Here is a 21,648-nt window from a genome sequence, read left to right on the forward strand (position 1 = left end):
TAACAGAATTTAAAATGGTAGATTAAAAAACAGTGGGACTAAACTTTCAGCAATGAAGTCTATAGAAGTTTTGGGGATCAGGATTTTGTTTTTAATTTTGAACTGCCTTTAGGAATTCATATTTTCCCTGACGTATTACATGTAACTGAATAGCCAGGTCCATTCTGTACCTGATCCAAAGCCACTAAATGGCTGGTCTTGTAATCTCCTCAATAGATACAAAAAATAAGAATTCAGCCTACCTCTGGCTGGTGTAGCTCAGTGGATTGAGCACAGGTCTGAACTAGAAGATCACGGTTCAATTCCCAGTCAGGGCACATGCCTGGGTTGCAGGCAGGTTCCCAGCAGGGGATGTGTGAGGGGCAACCATACATTGATATTTCTCCCTCTCTCTCTCTCTCTCTCTCCTTCCCTTCCCCTCTAAAGTATTTTAAAAAATTTTTTTTAATTAAGAATTCAGTCCATTAATTCCATGTAAGCAAGCATAAAACAATGTTGATTTCTGGAGATGGAGGGACATGGAGAATGGTGCGGGGGAGGTGGCAAGGAAACAGTTACTAAGTTTTGTTGGACAGGAAGGTCTGCTAAGGGTAAATGTCAGCGATGTTCATCCAGTTCAGTGCCCTTCCATAGTGGTAACATGAAACACGTGGTTACTTTCCAAACCCCTGCCCCCTAGATTAATTTTATCTTTGAAGCATCCTACCTTTAAGTACTGCATCCTTTATTATTCATGATTTTATAAACCTTTTATCAAAGCTATTTAGATTTTTAGCCCACACTATCTATAGGTAGAAACTTTAAGTTTGTAATGGGCTGAGGAATTTATTTCTTCTAATTCTACCACTTGCCAGCTCTCAGGATTTGGCTTCTTTTTCAGCATGGATGTAAAACATCCTTTTTCTTGGGTAGCAAATGCCCAAGAAAAAGGAATGCATGTGAATTTTTTTCTAGTATGCATTTTTTTCAAATGCATTCCAGTATGCATTTGAATTTTCTTTTCCAGGTGGTCCCTCCCCACACACACACATTTGGATTTTTTCCCCATGTTACCAGTTGTCCACTGTCAAATACCTATCATTTTCCTGCCTATTTGTATGTGTTCTGAGATATTCTTACAGTTTTCCAAATTCCATTATCCAGGAAAGTTTACTGTCATCTGTAAAATTGGATGTTCTGTTGTACACCTTTTTTAAGATTCTCAGTAAACATATTATTCTACACACTGATCTTTGTGAATCATCTCATATTGCTAGACACTTCTTTACTCAGAGAAGTAACCTGTAGTTTTGTATAATTTTGGTCTGTATCCCAGTGACTCAATATTTAAGATTACTTTCTTAGGGAGGTTAGTTCTAAGATGTTAGTTTATGAAAATCTGAATAAATGACATTGATTGTCCTTTAATTACACCACAGGGAAACAATGGAAAGCCTGATGGGTTACTACATTCAGTTCCATATCCAGAATCTCAGGGATTCCTCCCTGGTTACATTGTAACCCCATCACAATGTTCTGCAGTCTCTGTACTACAATGTAGTTAGCCGATGTCAAAAATACTATCACTGAGAGAAAAAAGAAAAAAAGGAAATTAGTTAAAATATAGAGATGCCATAGAAAGAAAAATGGGTAAACGCTATAGCTCTTTGTTTCTGAAACTAGTCAGGAAACCCTAGCTAGTATTTATGACTTTTGTCCAGTACCTACTCCGTGCCCCTAACAAGTACAGGGTTTTGTATCTGGTGAGGTAACCCAAACCTCATTCCTGAGGGATTTAAGCCCCATGCCTGTATAAGGCTGTATAATATCCCATTAAGTGATAAGGAGTCTAACAAGGAAGCCACTTGACGCCCCACGGTTTTTGTCCACACTCCTGGCTCCCACTGTACAGCAATATTTCAGTTTCTCCTCGGTGGATTATCAATCACGCCAGTCAATACTTTAACACTGACTTTGCCTGTGTGCCCAGTGCTCTGAGTAACTTGAAATGGTCAAATGCGGCCTCGGCTTCTAATTCAACAATGGCAGTTATATATAACCTTCGTGGAAGCATTTCTTCCTTGAGTACAAACACAGGCCCTTGGCAGGCAGAGGCCCAGAAGGTACCAGCCCAAAGACAAGTCCTTGTAGGATAATATCTCTTTTTGAGAAACAGCTCTATTTGACCTTTTAGAGAATGAACACCTGACCCTGGAACTCCAGGTAACACTGGGAACCCTGCTGTCCATTCTGAACAGGATGCTTTCTGACTCACCTAGTCCTGAATATGCATCAGGACTTTTCAACCCTTGCACTACTGACATTCTGATGGCTACCCTTTCTGATGGGTAGCTGCCCTGGATGCTGTAGAAGTTCAGTAGCATCACTAACCTCTACCAGCTAGTGGCTGGTAGCATCATTCAATTGTGACAATAAAAATGTGTCTAAACACTGAGAAATATTTAGCTAAACTGCTAAATTTTGCCCCATGGAGTCTCAATTGCCTTTAGTTGAGAAACACCAACATACATATGTGCACCTTTGAATTCTATCATCCAGAAGGAGCATCTTCAGTCAGCCCAAAAGCATGAGTAGATTGGACAATCACATTCCCAGGATGCTTTCTGTCATGCTGCCTCTCTTCAACCCACAAGGCCTCCCGAGTTCCCTGAAACTGACGTTAAAAAAAAATCAAGCTTGACTTACAGTGTTCTGGGTACTGTTATTAGTAGCCAAGAGACATTGAAACCCCTTTTCATGCATGACAGAGGACAGAAAAGGAAAATCCTACAGAGAACTTCAAGCAGTTCATATTGTTTTCTCCTTGGCCTGAATATGGCGTAAAATAAAGGTTATCCATATTCATGGAGATAAATTAGCAGTTGGTGGTATAGTCAGGGGTTTTCTTCCCATCTTATAGATAAGCTAAGAAGAATTAAGTTACTAAGTGATAATATTGCATTGGAAACTCGTTATACAGCAGTCTCCCCTTATCTCTGGGGAATTCATTCCAAGACCCCAGTGGATGCCTGAAGCCACAATAGGACCAAACCCTATACATACTCTTTCTATACATTACATATCTATGATGAACTTTAATTCATAAACTAGGTAGAGCAAGAGATTTAACAATAAATGATTATAACATTATAATAAAAGTGATATGAATGTGGACACTTGTTTCAGGGATCCCTTGAAGAACTCTGAATAGACTCAATGTTTTCTGGAGCAACTGTTAATCGCTAATTAGAACATTTTTTCTGTTGTTTCCCACTCACAAATTCAATGCCTTTCCCTCTGAACTAAGCACTTATCATATACTGTGGCCATGAATTTAGCAACCTCAGCATATAACTTCTTTTCTTATTGAGAACTTTCACCTTTTCACTTAACGTAAGGACTTTGTGATTTCTCTTTGGCACATCCAAATTACCAGCATCAACAGCACTGCAAGTGGGCATCACTAAGTAAAACAAGGATTATGTGAATACAAGCACCGTGACAACTGATCTGATAACCGAGATGGCCACTAAACGAGGGTGCACAGCATACAAAGGGACGATTCAAATTACCAGGTAAAATGGCATGAGATTTCATCATGCTACTCAGGACAGCATGTAATTTTAAACTTATGAATTTTTAATTTAATGTTTATTTCTGGAACTTTCCACCTAACATTTGTGGACCACAACTGATTCAAATGCGGAAGGCAAAAGCCACAGATAAGGGTGGGGGACACTACCACATCTTGATAACCAAACTGATATTATGGTAACACTTAGAGCAGAATTGAATTTGGGGACATAAATAATGAATTCCTGATGAAACGGCAAGTAGATTAATAACTACTTTTACTCCAAAATTCTTTTGCGGCTAATAATTAGCCACAGGCACACATACCACATGTACCCTTCACAAGTCACTGAATGGAATGTGAGCTATACAGAGACGAGATCATCTGAGTCAGTCTTATTAACAGTGATGGATTCTAGCTGCTCAATGCTCATCTTGACTACTTTTACTAAGTGACAAAAAACAATATTAACAGAAGACGCCAAAGGAGGAAATTTATTAGCTCATGTTGCCAAATTTCAATAGCAGGGTCCCAACTGGGCTTCAAGGCCTAGAGGAATGTCAGTAACAGCGTGCATGTCAGCTTTACTCCTACAGCTTGGCTGAACCCTGGCTGCCAGCATCTCCTGGACTTTTCTCTTCCTCGCTTCATCTTACCTTAAATTTGAGTAAAAAATCCTGGGGAAAAACTGGCCGGATAGTGATTCCTGTTGTAATCACTGTGGTCAGGAGAGATGAGAAACTAGGATTGGCCCAGCTTTGGTTAGGTCAATCACTCTGCCTCGTAAGGAGGATGGTTTGTATCTGGACTGTGTTAAACTGGAGAGAAAGTGATTTCTCAGGAGTGCTAGTCCAGAAGAAATCGGGTTCCAGAAAAAAAATCTTACAGTTGATACCTATCTTAAAGATATCTACATATAGGTAAACTGGAATCTCCTTCTTAGTCATAAAACAAAGAATCTAGAAGAAGCTATCCAGATTTGGGTGGGTGGTGATAAGTGAAGGGGTGGAGAGAAGAAAAACTTGTATATTCCTTTGCAACAGAAGAGCCCTTCGGAGCCACAGTTGGGATGGGTGGGGAGAGGAAGACAGGGAGAAAAAATAGACTCACTGCAACATCCACTCTGGAAGGAATCCTGAAGCCTTGAAATTTGTATATATGTAAGTGTTTGTATGTACACGAACAAATATTCTTTTTTTTTAAATATTTTATTTATTTATCTTTAGAGGGGAGGGGAAGGAGAGAGGGAGAGAAGCATCAATGTATGGTTGCCTTTCGTGCGTCCCCTGCTGGGAACTGGCCTGCAGGGAACTGGTCTGCAACCCAGGCATGTGCCCTGACTGGGAATTGAACCGCGATTGTCTGGTTCGCAGGCCTGCGCTCAATCCGCTGAGCTACACCAGCCAGGGCCCCCAAATATTCTTATATTAATCTAAACACTTCAGATCATTTAAACTGGCACATCATTTGTCACTTTCAACTAAATGTTTTTGAATAGTAAAAAATTAAGACTTCAGAACATCAATAAATCATTTACTCAGTAATAACACTCAGCAGATAACAGAAACAGTCTGCACACATTCATTTCCCATTTACCCTGACTAACCAGGTTCATTCTACAACACTTTCCTAAATGTAAGTTTTTTGATGGCTAGGGAAAATAGCATTTGAAATAGTCCATCTTTTTAAAATTGAAATGACTTTCCAAACAGGAATTTAGAAGTGAGAACAATGAAGACTTAATTACTATAAAACAAAAACACACACCACAATTGTAAAGAACATTTAAATAGGAAAATTATGAAACTATATATAAAAAAATTATACATATATACACGATGTATCAAAATACACTATTTCCGTAACTAAATTTTTGAGATTAAAAACCAACTAGTTCAAGCATTTCTAAATATAAAAATGTCAGGTTTGTATTTATTAAAAACAAAATAAATCAGTTCTATTGAAATAACTATATACACACCAGGATATTTGGAATTGTGGAAACAGACATAATAAACAGCTAAAATTTCTCAGTATTTTAATGGCTTGTGTGTTACCCCTTTATAGACATTTTTGTTGTTGTTAAATTTACTTAATTTTAAACTAAAGTCAATATGCTTACAAAATATTTATTAAAAATGGTAGGTATTAGGTTTGCACCAGCTAAAGAATAACATTTACATTTGCCCAGATGTAACAATTTTTAAAACTTACAAATTTGATATGTAATAGAAAAATATGTAAAAAAAAACCACAAGGAACTATGCACCATTAAAAAAATATAAATGCACCTTCTATTGACTAAAAGAATACCAAAAACTAAATATGCCGACTTAAAAGTAGCTTCTATAAAATGTCAAAGTAGTGAGCACTGGTTGCTTTCCTGATATAATGAATAATTAAGATATATTTCTTTCTCAATTACACAGTAGTATCAGCATTTCTTAGGGAAAATGTAGCATATACATGGAAAGGTAGGCATTGTACTGTATTCAAGTTTTCCAGTTTGATTTCCATTAAAATGCTTTCTACAGTTTAGAAAAATAACACACAAAGAAGAGATGAGGTAAACATTTTACAATTCTAAGAAATTATTTGAAACAATACTCAGCTATCCCAATGCCTAGGTTTTAGAACAATGATGAAGAAAGTCTTCCAGAATGATATGACAGGTATCTGAATCACATAACGAACAGTAGGTTTCTTGGTCTTCGGAGTAGGCGATGATGTTCTTCTCTGTTATTACAAAGCAATCATGACTACGTTTTGCCAAGAATATTGCTTCAGTGTCGGTTTACATGAGGCACCACGCAACAGTAAGAGCGGCTACGACACCATTCAAAATTGCCATGCTATAGCCCATGTGGAAAGAATGTCCAGTAAGTTTCCTGAGGGAGGAAAAATGAAAAAAAAAAAAAAAAAAAAAAAGGAAAACATGATTTGGTATAACAAAAACACCATCTATTTTTATTTAAAATGCTTACAAACTGAAAATGAGTAATACATTAATTCACAAATTAAAAAAGAATACTGGACATCTGCAGGATTAGTAACAGAAAGAGCTTAAATTTTCTGTTAATATCTGTCCAGGTTATCAAATTTTTCAGTTTCAGTACTTAAAGCAAAAAGCTCAGTTTGATACCTACACTTTTTTTACTGTACTTCATAGTTTCTGTGTACTGTAACCTAATTCTAAGGTATAAGATTTCTCACATTGTGAGCATTTCTTTCATTAATTAGCACTGTGTTTCTCTGCTCTCTTGTTCTCACTTAGAATTTAAAATACATATTATTTTATTTGTCCCGTTTGTACCATTTTTAGGTTATATGAAGGAACTCTACTTCTTTGAGCACTAAAAACAGCATGTGTCCATGTGTGAATCACAAATCAGATTATGTCTTTTACAGATATTTCAGTTCTCAGCCTAATAAGTTACTTAATTGAAGTGGCTTTCAATGACTTCCTGAGCAAAGACACATCTCTTTGTCTTAAGATTACTATGAATGATGGCTATCTTATATGCACAGATTTTCCCTAATACTTATTATCTGTATCTTTCAGAAATTTTACATTTTCTCTCTTTAACATTCCACCCAATAACTGTATGGCAATTACATTCTTTGCCTATCCTAATAAGGATCAGACATGCTCTAAAGAAAAGGTAGTGTCTAACGTGTCAGAGGCAGAACAGAATATTCTCACGGGAGCAATCCAAATCAATGACACATAAGGAGGTGCACTGGCAGTAGTAAAAGCCAAAAGTCCTTAGTAATAAGCACCCTTGACTGAAAGGATCATTGTGCCCATGTCCTCTCCTCCGTTCCTAAGAATAGGTCAAAACCAGGGAGTCCTGGGTAATTAGACCTGACTTAACATTCGAAGAGCACCTCACTATAATGATTCCAGTCCCACATGATCTGTGGTAGAAAGTATAAAGATACACTTGAACAACCTCTTTGCAATTCACCTGACAACACAGATGACCCTGACACATTCTGAGGATTCCCTGTTCTGGTCCATGGAGGTTAGTATTAACCCTCTCCACTCAACCTTACTCATCCATCACCTAGGGGCTAGTTTAATGAATGGGCTTCTCATGTGCCATTAAGGGTTAACCTGCCTAGCAGCAGTATTACCTACTATGTGGCAAAAAAGTGCACTAAATGCTTTCCCCCTTAAAAAAAAAAGAAATTCCTTAAATATATTGATTGCTGAACAGAAACCTAATCATAAAATTGAACTGTCAGCACTATCATTCATTATAAAAACAAACAAACCCACTAATGATTGAGAACATTTCAATTCATACTAACAAAGTTAATCATGGAACAGAATTTCAGGAGTTGTTTTCTTTTACTAGTTTGTGACCCTGCACTCACATAAAAAATTGGAAAACCCTAAAGTACAATTTAGTACACTTTAGGAAATTATAATTACAATGTTAATATAATTGAATTTCACTGAGATGTACATGCTCAGTTGCTCAGTGACCCTTACAAAACAGGCAGAGCAAGGAATTTTAATGTCCATAGTGTGAGACTCCAGATTGAACTACCTCAATGCACCATATTCCTACCAACTGGGAAGACAGCAGCTGTCACACATAAACTGCTCAGGCAAGGGACTTACTATAAAAACTTCGAGGATTCACTTGCTTTAAAGCTCCTTATCAAAACACTGTGATTGTCCTCTCTGGGATAAGATACACAGACAATCCCTGGCACATTTTCTCTCCTATGACTCTTATTTGTGATCTTTGAAGTTCTATTAAAAATCTGAAGGTACAGGCATCTTGGTTTTCTTTGTCAAAACCCTGCATTTATCTCACGTAGAGGTCATGTTTTGAATTTAAAAAATGATTAAACATTTAACTTTTCTATATACATATATGCATTTTACTTAAAGTATACATAGTAAAGTGCAAATGCCTGTCAAGTATACAGATCAATGAGCCTTTATTATGTACTTACCAACCAGACCAAACCAGACCCACATGTACTTACCAACCAGACCAAATATAGAACATTTCCAGTACCTCAGAAACTCGGTTCTTTTCCCTGTCAATATCTACCTTCCCTCCTCCAAGTCCTGAGATAACCACTATATTGTCAGTTATCATGACGACTGGTTTCACCTGCTGTTAAAACTCCATCTACAAGACATCATATGGTACAAGTATTCCAAGTCTCAATTCTTTCACTCAGTACCGTCTGTGACATTCATCCATGGTTTATGTAGTATGAATAATGTGTTCTTTGTACTGCAGCTTAGTACTCCATTGTATAAAATACCAAAATTTATCTATCCATTCTAATATTTGGTGTTTGGGTTGCTTCCAATTTAGGGCTCCGATAGCACTAAACTATTTACATGATGCTGTTTATCTTTGGTGGGTGGTGGGCATCGGTCTTCATTTTTCTTGGGATATTCTAAGAGTGGAATTGCTAGGTTACAAGTAGATGTCGACTTGGATTTAGAAGAAAGCATTAAATATTTTCCTAAAGTAGTTGATCACGTTGTACTTCCACTAGCAATGTATGAGACTTTTAGTTGCTCCATACAGTCTCCAACATTTCACATTAATCAGTCTTTTTAATTTTATTGGGCCAGGAGTATGTGGTGGTTTTAACATTTACTCTTCTGACGACTAACATACTTATTATTGTCCATCAGGTATCTTTTCTGAAATTCCTGTTCTCCTTTTGCTTAGTTTTCCAATGGTTTACAGAGTTCTTTACATATAATATACCCAAGTCCTTTGTCAGAAATGTGTTTCAAAAATGTATTCTCTTTATGGCTAGTCTTTTCACATCTTCATGCAATCTTTTGATAAACACTAGTTTTTAATTTAAATCAAGTCCAATTTATTAACATTTTTAATGGTTAGCACTTTTCTGTAACCTTTTTCCTAAATCACATAACCTGTATGTGTGGGACTATTTTCAGACTTTCTATTCTATTCTTTTGATCTATTTATCTATCCCTGATTTTTTTAAAAAATCAGTAACTTTTCTTTATATAGCATTAGCCAATTAAAAAAAATTTATGCTGAGCCCTGGCTGGTGTAGTTCAGTGGAATGAGCACAGGCTGGGAACCAAAGGGTCACCAGTTGGATTCCCAGTTAAGACACATGCCTGGGTTGTACACCAGGTCCCCAGCAGGAGGCACGTGAGAGGCAACCACACAGTGATGTTTCTCTCCCTTTCTCCTTTCCTTCCCTTCCCTTCTCTCAAAAAATAAATAAATAAAATCTTTAAAAAAATTTTATGCTGAAAGATCCCTCAAAATATCAAAGAAAAACTATAAAATCTTAGAAATATAGTTAACAATTATGTGCAGGACCCAATTGAAAATGACCAAAAACTTTTCTGTGGATCTAAACAGACAGAAAAATAGCCTTTGTTTATGGGGTTGAAAACAAATTGTTAAGATGGTAGTCTTCCCTGAACTGATCTACAGGTTCCTTTTTGGGGGGGGGGGGGGGAATATTAACAAATTGATCCTAAAATTCATATGGAAATGCAAAAGACTCCATATAACTAAAACGATCTTTAAAAAATTGGAGGACTCACACTTTCCAATTTCAAAACTCAATACAAAGCTACAATATCAAGTAGTGTGGTACTGGCATAAGGATAGACATATGGACCACTGGAACAGAATTTGAAGTCCAGAAATAAACCTATATATCTATAGTCAATTATATTTTGACAAGGGTACCAAGACAACTTAATATGGGGAAAAAACTGTCTTCTCAACAAATTGGTGCTGGGAGAATTGGATGCCAAGAAGAATGAATTTGGTCCTCTACCTCATACAACATACAACATTTAACTCAAAATGGACCACACCTAAATGTAAGACCACTTAAAAGTTCTTAGAAGTGCAGGTGTGAATTTTCATGACTATAAATGAAGCAATGGTTTCTCAGATCTAACACCAAAAGCATAAGCAACTAGCGAAAAAATGAATCAAACGTTCTCAAGTTAAAACTTTATGCTTTAAAGGACATTATCAACAAAGTGAAAACACAATCCACAAAATGGAAGAAAATATTTGCAAATTACCTATCTGATTAGGGTCTACTATGTAGAATATAAATTAAATATAAAGAGATTCTTAACCAGAAAGAGAAGCTAAATTTTAAAAGGGGCAAAGGAGGTAAACAGTCCTGCAAATAAGATAATACGAATGCCCAATAAGCACATGAAAAGTATGCTCAACATCATTAATAATTAGAGAAATGCAAATGAAAATCACAATGAGATGGTGCTTCATACTCACTAAGACAATTACACAGAGAACAAGAAGAAAATAAGGAAAGTATTGGTGAGAATGTGGAGAAATCAGAATTCTCATCATATATTGCTCATGGGAACATAAAATGGTGCAAGCTACCATAAAAAAATTTTGATAGATTCTCAAAAATTTAAAGTGTTACCATGTGATTCAACAGTTCCATTCCAGGTATATAACCGAGAGAATTGAAAACATATGTTTACACAAAAATCTATACCTTGATGTTCATAGCAGCATTGTTCATAATGGCAAAAAAGTGGAAACAAACCAAATGTTCATCAACTAATGACCAAATAACAAAATGTGGCATATATCCATACAAGGAAATATAATTCAGCCAGAAAAAGAAAACAAATACTGATAAAGGCTACAACATGATTGAACTTTGAAAACAGTATGCTAATTGAAAGAAGACAGACATAAAAGACCACATTTTGGGAACTTGTATGATTCTATTGATATGAAATGCTCAGAATAGGTAAACTCATAGAAACAAAAAGTAGACTAGGGGTTTCCTAGAACTTAATATTGTTAGATAAGAACAAAATATATTGGAAAAATATAGTGACAAAGAAAGGCTCATTATAATAAACTGCTTGCATATCTTAAAAGACTAGTTATAAAAAGGTATTATTTTCTTCTAGTTATAAAGAATTTCTTTCCAATAATAAAGAATCCTGTAATGAAGTACTTATGTAGTTTCTTTTAGTGTTAAGAGTTTAAGCTATGAAGTTAGAGACGAATCTGAGTGTCAGCTTTGCCACTTACAAGGGGTGAGAAACTAGAAAAACACTGATCTCTCAGAGCTTCAATTTCTCACAATGGAAATAAAAAAATAGACTCTACCTTTAAAAACTTGTTGACGATCACGTGGCTGGCACATGGCAAATGATCAATGGGAATGTTAGCTCCTATACTGTGTAGGAAAGAAAAGCTCAGCCATGGATTTTAAAAATTTGTTTCAACCTTCTACTTCAATTTTCCCTTCCTTGTAAGCAAAACAACTAAACCTAAACCCACTCCAAATCCAAAACAAAGAAACAATACCATTATACAAAGAGACTCATGAGGTGGAAAGAAGAAAAATGAAGAATTATAGGATTGTATATATATGTGTGTGTTTCTGCTTGGTATTATCCTCTTCATAATCACTTTTCCCTTTATAATTCACTTAAGAACTTAAGACTTCCAGGCGGGGTGCACGTGGGAGGTGGCTAGGATGGAAGTACGAGACAGAAAACTGTACTTCAACAATTAAATAAAATAAATTTATGAATACTTAAAAAAAGAACTTAAGACTTCCACTATTTATATCCGAGTTTTATAGTCCAGAAATGTAATTTCTAGAATATAAAAGAATTATATCTTAATTATTTTTAATTTTCAGGAATGGAATACATTTAAAATTTAATATTCAACTGAATTCAACAATTCAGGCAATATAAGCACCTAGGCTTACTTCTGAACCACAAATTTAAACATTTAATAAGCCACTACCAAAAGTTTTCAATAAATTGCCTTTTCTTTTTAAAGAGACACACCAACAGATTCAAATAGATGTCTTCATGTTTCATGTTATTTGGTTTTACTCTAGCCTTGGCTGAATAGGAACTGATAATCTCTGTATTGTATCCTGGACTCCACTCTCTTGAAATCTTCATTCCTGTATCATATTAATTCCTATATTACCTTTCCTTCACATATATTCTCATACTTCGGACAAACTTTTATGATAGAATTCCCTGCAGTTTAAAAAAAGTGACTTCACTGCCAACTGATTTTGTTCTAAACAAAATGCTCTCTATGCTCGCCAAGATAAGTTATATTAAAGTCCTGCATTAAGAACCAACTGGTTATTTGCTTGTGTCTGAGTGTCTCAGTAGGAGACAGGATGAGTTAGCTGGTACTAATCTACTTGCCCTTATACATCTGAGCTGGTGCTTATTTCTCATTCTATCCATAGCTAAGAAATCTCCAAATTCTAAAGAATTTTAAGCTATGTGAGCTTCCATTGGAGTAACTATCAGCTCTTTATCTGGAATCAAACGTTATGAATTCCAAACCCAAAATTTGAAAAGAAACACTAAGACCCACCATACTTCAATTACTAACAAAGCATTTCCTTTTACGTTTCTTTCAAAAATACAAAATGAAACAACTTCTTTCGTATTCTTTACTCCTAGAAATTACTTATTAGAAATTGCTGGAGAGGGTAAAGTTGTGTGCACTCCAATGCATTTTATCAGTGCTGTTTTAAGAAATAAGGGTTATATTTTTCAGAGAAAGCTTTCCTCCCTGAGAAAATGCTCTACCTCTTATTAAAAAAAAAAAGTTATATTCACTCCTTACTTTACCCTCTGAAGTTATTTTCTCTCCATTTTTTTAATTCACCAAAATTTACAGAATAAATTATATCAGGGATGATAGAGAAATGAGCAAGAATCAGTACTGCCCTTAAGGATAAGTCCAGTGACTATGGTTAAAGGTTAAAGTTCCACAGACAGCATTACTAGAACATAAAGGAACCATTTGGCTTATAGAAGGGAGATAATTTAATGCAGAGTTAATATGTGAGCTACAATTGAGTATAAAGCCAAAAAGTCTGTTCAGTTTTTTTCTATAATATAAGACACATTTTTCATTTTCACCAACTTTATGATTTGGATATTTTGAGCATACTGGCTACTTCCTGCTATTGGCTTCTAGTAGGTACAGTTCAGGAATGCTGCTAAATATCTTCTACTGCATAAAACAGCCCCACTGCAAAGAATTATTAATGGCAACAGTACAAAGAAACTTTGCAAACCACTTGTGACACATCTGATCAGTCACAGCACCTTCTCCATACACTGCACAAACATTTTCTTGTGTTTCAGCTGTGTTTTTACTTTCTTTAAATAATAAAGCATAATATGCCAAAAATGTTGCATATATTCTTCCATCCTCAATACTAAAATGGCTGTACAAAAATTCACCAATTTTGATGTCTTTTTTTAAATGAATGCTGATATGACAGCTGTCACAATACAATTTAACAAAACTGCTTTGAACCAAGTTCAAGAAAACTAAGCACTACTAGAACCATCATATAGAAAAAAACTAAATGAACTTTTTGGCCAATCCAAAAGTAATCAGAAAGCTAAAGAAAAAAAATAGCAGGGGGTGGTATCACAAAAATTAAGAAAAGTAAGTATTCTGAAAAACAATGATAAACCATTTCAAATACTGGACTGAAAAGTAAATAATAAATTTTATAATTAAGAGGTCTGCAGTCAATGCAAGGAGAAAAATTTTAGTTAGGGGTGAGAGCAAGACCCCCGTGGAAGCAACAGCAGTCACTGTGGAGACAGGAACTAACTCTTCTCTCAACTTCTAAGATACCAGTTTCTCAATGTGTAGAGGAGGAGAACTGGGCATGAGGATTTTTTTCTCTAACATAGGAGAAACATGAATATGTAAAAATACCCTAAGAAGAAGACTGGAGATTGGTTATAAAGGGAAAGATTGAAGACACATGAAAAAGGGAATTGCAGGGACAGAGAGGGGGAAACTAGAGCACAGGAAGTAAAACTAGGTTTGAGCAAGTGGAAGGATGGCTCATACTATGAGACAAGAGAAATGTGTGGGATGATGAGAGGAGATGTAGTAGTTCATAACCATGACAGGGAGAAGGCTGCAGCAGGAAGTTCCCCTAAATTGACCTTTCAGTCAAAGTGGAAGTGAGGTCCATTGAAAACAAGAATGTGCATGATTAAGATTTGGAATAGCCACAGGAAAAACAAATGGGAAAGGGATGGAGATGGATGGGTGGATAAATAGTGCTAGGTAAGATTCTACTTCACATTAAAAGGTTGTGAACTCTATTCAGATCTTAGTTTGAATGAGTCATCTCTGCCTTGTTAGCCTCTTTCTATGGAACACCAAAGAAAGTTCTATTGGCCTTGGCCAATTTTAGAGTGCATTTGAGGTCTTTTGTGATTTCGACATTTCACTAGCTTTATTCCAGGAGCTAGTGAAATGCTCTTTCCTTCATGACCTTACTTTTACTTCTATAACTTTGCAATTTTATAAGGCAGGCACTTCATACTTCTTTCTTTATACAATCCTTGTTAAAAGGACACTAGTTTTTCTTGTAGTTCGTAACAGCCATGACAAAATCTGATATATTTATTTTGGTTTTCCTATTTGTAAATTTCAATTATAGTTATTTTTCTTGTCACTAACTTATATCTCCTATTTCTTAACCCTGAAAAAATGTCCCAGACTTGGCAAGGAAGTCACTTGTAGATTCACAATCTAAAAGTAAGTTAAATACAATGAGTTTTATAACAGTCTTATTTGTTTTGTTACAATTTTAAACATCCTCAAGTTCTGAGCTTTCCTGCTTGTTTAAGTATAGCTTTTGGCTGTCCTTTCATCAGTACTTTATCATCGCCGATCCATTAAAACTCAGATATTCAGTAAAATTTAATAAGTTTATCAAGTAGATGTGAAGCAATTATTTTTCAGTATTAAAATGTGGTTTTTAGAGATGTGTCTTATCCTTAAGAATATAAACCAATCAGAATTAAAGTTATCAGGACAAGCTGACCCCATCCATCTATAGAGAGAGAGAGAGAGATACATAAGAGATATATAGTTTGTATGTGTATTTCTCACTGAAAATTAGAAATCTTTCCTAAGCAATATCTAATTGCAGTGTGGTCTCCTAAAGCAGGAGTTGGGCCAGCTATAATATGCCTGCCCTGCTGCCTGCTTCTTTTGATTGACACAAAGACAGCCCCACTCATTCCTTTATGTATTGTCTATGACCGCCATGGTGTTACGATGGCAGTGGAAGACTTGGGACACAGGCCACAGGGCCCACAAAGCTAAAAATACTCACTAATCAGCATCTTACAGAAACTTTGCTAACTTTTGTCCTTAGCCTTCTTATTCAAAGTTCCATATAGTCCATAATCAGTAATATAGAGGCATCACCTGGGAATTTCTTAAAAATTGGGAATCTCAAACTCTATCATGCTCCAGACATCTTAATCAGAATCTCTATCTATAGCTAGATCTTCTGTTCATCCCAAAAGCCTTAAATACAGTTATGTGTAGCTTAATGACAAGGATACGTTCTAAGAAATGCATCACTAGGTGATTTCATCTTTGTGCGAACAATGCACAATGCATTTACAGCAATGATGATGCTTTGGTCTACTACTCCTAGGGTACAAGCCTGTACAGAATACGAGTGTATTGAATACTTCAGGCAACTGTAAGTATCTGTGTGTCTAAAAATATCTAAACACAGAAAATGTACAGTAAAAACACAAACTAGTAACACAGCTGTTTATTATAAAGCATATGTACTATACATAATTATATATGCTACACTTTTATATGACTGACGATGCAAACTTGTGTACACCAGCATTACAAACCTGTAACACACTGTACTACATTGTTATGACAGCTACGATGTCACTAGGTGATAGGAATTTGTTAGCTCCGTAATAACCTCATAGGATCAGTGTTGTTCATTCACTTTATTGAACTTCACTGTTGAGATTTTTAAAAATCGAAGGCAATACCCTCCACCAGCAAAATGACTGACGAGTTTTATTGTAATACTTGCTTTATTGCGAGTACATTGGTCTGGAACCAAACCCGTGACCTTGGAGGTATTCCTGCATATAGTCTGTTGCTGACTGAAACATCATTATGCAGCACATGTATGCACTGATGTCCACTATTTGGAAATACATAAATTAGCAAAAACATTTCTAAGTAGATCACTTTAGAAATCTATCCCAATTACTTTCTACATGAAAGCGACAAAGTTACTATAGTTAAGCAAACAATAAAGTTGAATACTTATAAAATTTGTTTCATCGTATCATGGCCCTGAATAGAGTTTATGACTTTTTGTTGAGCATGTATTTACTCTGTAATCATAAAATAATCAATAAGGAGAAACTCTGAATCAGTTACTGTCCTAGCTAAAAAAATTTCTGAACTCTTATCAAAACATAGAAAAAGCTATTAAAATGTAAAGTTATTAGACATATGACTATGTACTGACTTCAAAGTTTCATGATAAATCTGAGATAAAGATGATCTGGATAATCATTAACTTTGATATAAAAGGTGAGAAAAAGGTATAAATGTATCTACTTAATGTTGAACTGTAATGTATCATTCTTAAAAATACATAGGAGCTGATGGTAGACATTTTCAGCATTTGCTCCAGTGTCCCAGTAACTTGTCTAATGATTTGCATTATGAATAAATATCCGTTCAAATAGCCACCATTTTAATGGAGCAAATTGACTTCAATCAATCTAAACAGTGAGCTGTGTTATAATGGAATAAATTTCAACTTTAAGTGTTTCTTCACGTTTAAAAAAAGAGTCTACCTCCCTTAGCATTACGTTTTGTTTCCTAGTTTTGTGTACTGCCATATGTATTCCCAACTCCTCTGGTTCTACTGCCTGTCTGCAGCATAAGGATGGTCTCTCTATGATCTCTTTAATTCCTTCTGGATTCAATTCTTCAATGTACACCTCCATATATACACTAAAGTCCTTTGTCTATTAAATAAAACTTCAACAACTAGAAATTTTAATTAAGTCACAAGCCGATGCTTTGCCACTGCTATAGTAACTAACATAATGGCTTATGGGCACCGAAGGGTTAAAGATGAGTGAAGGTCTTTAAAATGGAATTACATATATGTACATTTTAAATATCTCTTATTCTAACTACAATTCCCTGAACATCAGTGAGAGAGAAATAAAGGTATATCTGGTTGGATGAAATTTCATATTAACCTATTAGTTACTTTACCTACATATAGCAGTCTACTTGGTTGTAAAGTCATGGACACCACACATGTTAACTTGATTCATCAGTGTCTCAAGGTAGAAAAAAGTCTAAGAGCATCTATCTATGCTGGGCGCTACCTTGATTAGACAGAGTACTTGTTTACTAGAAAGATAAAGCAAACAGTACAAAAGGTGCAGAAAAATGGGATTCCCAAGCCTTTAAATGAGTCAGTATAAAAAAGTAACTGACACTGTGTTTTGTTGCCAAACTTTTATTTCGCCAACTACTATAAGCATTATTTCACAAAAGAGAGAGCATCTTATTATCAAAAGAATACAAAGTGTGAGAAAAGGAATGGAAAGGATAAAACCTCAAGAAAAAAATAACAGCTACCCAAGAAAAGATAATTGTAGTAGGCTGTGGTCAAATGTCTAGCTTGAAAACTGTCAATTAAGAAAGTAAAAGGAAAGCTCTGGGACCCTGTCTGCTTTATCATATGATATATCTATTGCTTTAACTAGTAAACTTACATTTATTTCCTATGAGGGTAGATATCACTGTTTTATCCCAAAAGCTCAGAAACATGGTGACTTGCTCAAAAGAGCTGGTATATGGTACTGGCTGGGGAAGCCACCTCTTCTGACTTATAAGCCGTTTGTAACACACCGGGCTACCTATTATGATTTACAAAGACTGCAGAAATTACAGAAAGGGTTCCGAGTACAAAACTGGCAAGTGCTATCTCTCAGGTATTTCTTATCAGTTGCTGTTCTATGCATAGGACACCTGTGCCTTTTCAGCAGCCCATACATAGCACTTACAGTAAATTAGCATACGCAAAAACTATAGCAAACAGGTGCAGTTACTCACTAGCTGTAATACTTTATGAAAATAACAAGAAAGCCAAGAATAGTTATATGACTTTGTTACAGTATTTTGTTAAACCTATTTAAGTCCCACTCCTAACAGTACTGGAATGCATTTTTTAAAATGTACTTCATTGATTATGCTACTACAGTTGTCCCATTTCCCCCCTTTCACGCTGCACACCCTCTCCCACTCACATTCCCCACCTTTAGTTCATGTTCATGTGTCATACTTGTTCTTTGGCTTCTACATTTCCCATATTATTCTTACACTTCCCCTGTCTATTTTGTACCTACCATTTATGCTACTTACTCTCTGTATCTCCCCCCCCCCCACTCCCCTGTTGATAACCCTCCACGTGATCTCCGTTTCTGTGGTTCTGTTCCTGTTCTAGTTGTTTGCTTAGTTTTTGTTTTAGGTGTGGTTGTTAATAATTGTGAGTTTGCTGTCATTTTACTGTATATGTTTTTTATCTTCTTTTTCAAAAGAGACCTTACAAGCAAGAAGGGGCTGGGAAGAAGTATTGCAAGTCATGAAAGGCAAGAACCTACATCCAAGATTGCTCTATCCAGCAAAGCTTTCATTTAGAAAGGAAGGGCAGATAAAGTGCTTCTCAGATAAGGTCAAGTTAAAGGAGTTCATCATCACCAAGCCCTTATTACATGAAATGTTAAAGAGACTTATCTAAGAAAAAGAAGATAAAAAACATGGAATGCATTTTATAAGACATGCATGTATTTTAACCCTTCATTTCAAGAAGCTGTAGTGGTCATTAATAGCGACAGCATTGCAACCGATGGTTCCAGTCCTTAAATAATAAAACTTCATGATACTCAAATATCAAGGCCAAGTTCTTGATCTATCTCTTTGCCAGTAACTTTTCTCTCCTACCGCAATTAGCCATCTGACCATCTGTTTCATCAGACCATGGCAATAAAGAATTTGATTCAACAAAGAGGCAGCTCTCCAGAATCTGTATGACAGAGTAGTAGAGTCAATTTGTTCTGCTCAGTGTTAAATCTAGTGTGCTTGGAGAAGAAACTTCTAATTATATGAAATGTTAAAGGGACTCACCTAAGATAAAAAAGATGAACAGTGAAAGGGCAGCAAACTCACAGTTATTAACAATCACACCTTAAACAAAAGCAAACTAAGAGGACAGCTAGATCAGGAGCTGAACCATAGAAATGAAGATCACATGCAGGGTTAGCAACAGGGGAGTGGGAGAAGGAGGGAGAAGATATGTAGCATAGGTAGATGGTAGGTAGAAAATAGGAGGGAGGGCAAGAATAGTATGAGAAGTATAGAATCTAAAGAACTTGGGACACGTGGTCATAAACTAAAGGGGGGGAATGATGGGGAGGGGGTGTGCAGGGTGGAGGGGAATGAAGGGGGGAACAGAACAACTGTAATGGCATAATTAATAAAATATATTAAAAAATAAAAAAAGTCAATCAATGAAATCATGAATAAATGAAACAATAAATTAATGTTTCTTTCTCTCTACAATCAATAAATTAAAAAATAAAAACAGCATTGTAAGGCAATGTTTAAGGCTGCATAGAAATAATTTAAATTAAGATCATGGGTTTTTTTGAAATCAAGAATTTTGATATATGTTAAATACTATTTGTGGTTGGAAGAAGAAACAGGAAGATGGACAACTCAGAGCAATATTGACTAAAAAGATCAAAAACACCAGTAAGGGAACAGAAAGCTCCTGATTTGTATTTATACTAACTATAAAATACTGCAGATTGATAATCAAATTCTACAGATTGTATTTTAAGCAGGCTTTAGTGAAATGATGCTAATTTTTACCTCACTACGTTCCTAGAAATCATGACGTATTCATAATTATAAAGTTTCCCTGTATTCTGACCATGAACCCAACATCAAATAAGTCATAAATGCAAATAATCATTATAAGCAGGTATCAAACTTCGAACTTCTCTAACAATATACAATAGTAAATTTATGCTCTTAGTTCTGTAAAACAGACATCCAACAACATCTGCCAACCTGCCTCATTCTAGAAAATACAGAGGCACCTAATGTATAAATACTAACTCTGAATTAAAACTAGGAGTCAAGTTACAGTATGAATATAATACTTTTGCTTGGTTTCTGGTAATTCAAAATGGCTAGTTAAGAGATGATTTGAGGGCTCAGGTCTCAAAAACCATTGAGGGAAACTTAATGTCTATTTTTTTCTCTTTTAACAAATGTTCCTATAGCAAACACATTTTGGAAATCACTGAAATAAACGCAAAATTGTGCTCAAAGCTGAGATGATTCTTTTTAAAATAACTCATCTTCAAAAGACTCATCTTTAGTTATAAGATTCAGGTGATAAGTCAACAGAGATTTTTGAAGAAATGAGACATTCTCCAAAATCTCCAACACGAGGACTACATGACATGCTATTTCTATAATATTTCTCAATAGGGTAAAAATTATTTAGTATCAGTTTTTCAATAAGTGATTCAGCCCTGGCTGGTGTGGCTCAGTAGACTGAGTGCTGGCTTGCAAATCAAAGGGTCTCCAGTTCAATTCCCAGTCAGGGCACATGCTTGGGTTGAAGGCTAGGTCCTCAGTGGGGAGGTGTGTGAGAGGCAACTAAACATTAATGTTTCTCTCTCTTTCTCCTTCCCTTCCATTCTCTAAAAATAAACAAATATTGAGATGGTCAAAAAAAAAAAAGTAAAAATTGTTTAAAAAAATACTAAGTGATTCAACAGGTATCACTGATACCTGTTGAATTCAACAGATATTCAATATACCAGAATCTTACTTTTATGTATAACCTTTGAGCAGCATAAGGTTAAAATGTGAAGTTTTCACTAGCTCTTGATTTTCATAGTACAATTCATGCCCATACTTAATAAATTTAGATACAACCATTAATTTGTTTCCTCCTTGGAAATAAATTTCTGTGGCTGTTCCCAGCACAAAGTAATAGTCCCATCTCTACAAAGTTAACTTCTTGGCCTGAAAGCTATAGGAGTATATGCTGCTAAATTTTAACTTTGATCTACATGAGAATTTTTTCATACCAGCAATTAAGACATCACTATAACTACTGCAATGCAGTAGCACTCTTAACTTTTTTAA

The 21,648-nt window shown here is 35.5% G+C and overlaps 1 protein-coding gene across 1 annotated transcript in view; it reads right to left on the minus strand.

The window, feature by feature from the left end:
* Nucleotides 1-5,069: 5,069 nt before the first annotated feature.
* Nucleotides 5,070-21,648, minus strand: part of ARL6IP6 (ADP ribosylation factor like GTPase 6 interacting protein 6) — a 32,880-nt gene continuing 16,301 nt past the window's right edge. The window contains exon 4 of the mRNA XM_037157019.2: nt 5,070-6,441. Coding sequence (XP_037012914.2) covers nt 6,348-6,441 — 94 coding nt within the window. The 3' untranslated portion in view covers nt 5,070-6,347. The remainder of the gene's footprint in view (nt 6,442-21,648) is intronic.

This window comes from Artibeus jamaicensis, unplaced genomic scaffold, assembly GCF_021234435.1.
Source record: "Artibeus jamaicensis isolate MK-2021 breed Jamaican fruit bat unplaced genomic scaffold, CSHL_Jam_final contig_1832, whole genome shotgun sequence".
NCBI lineage: Eukaryota > Metazoa > Chordata > Mammalia > Chiroptera > Phyllostomidae > Artibeus > Artibeus jamaicensis.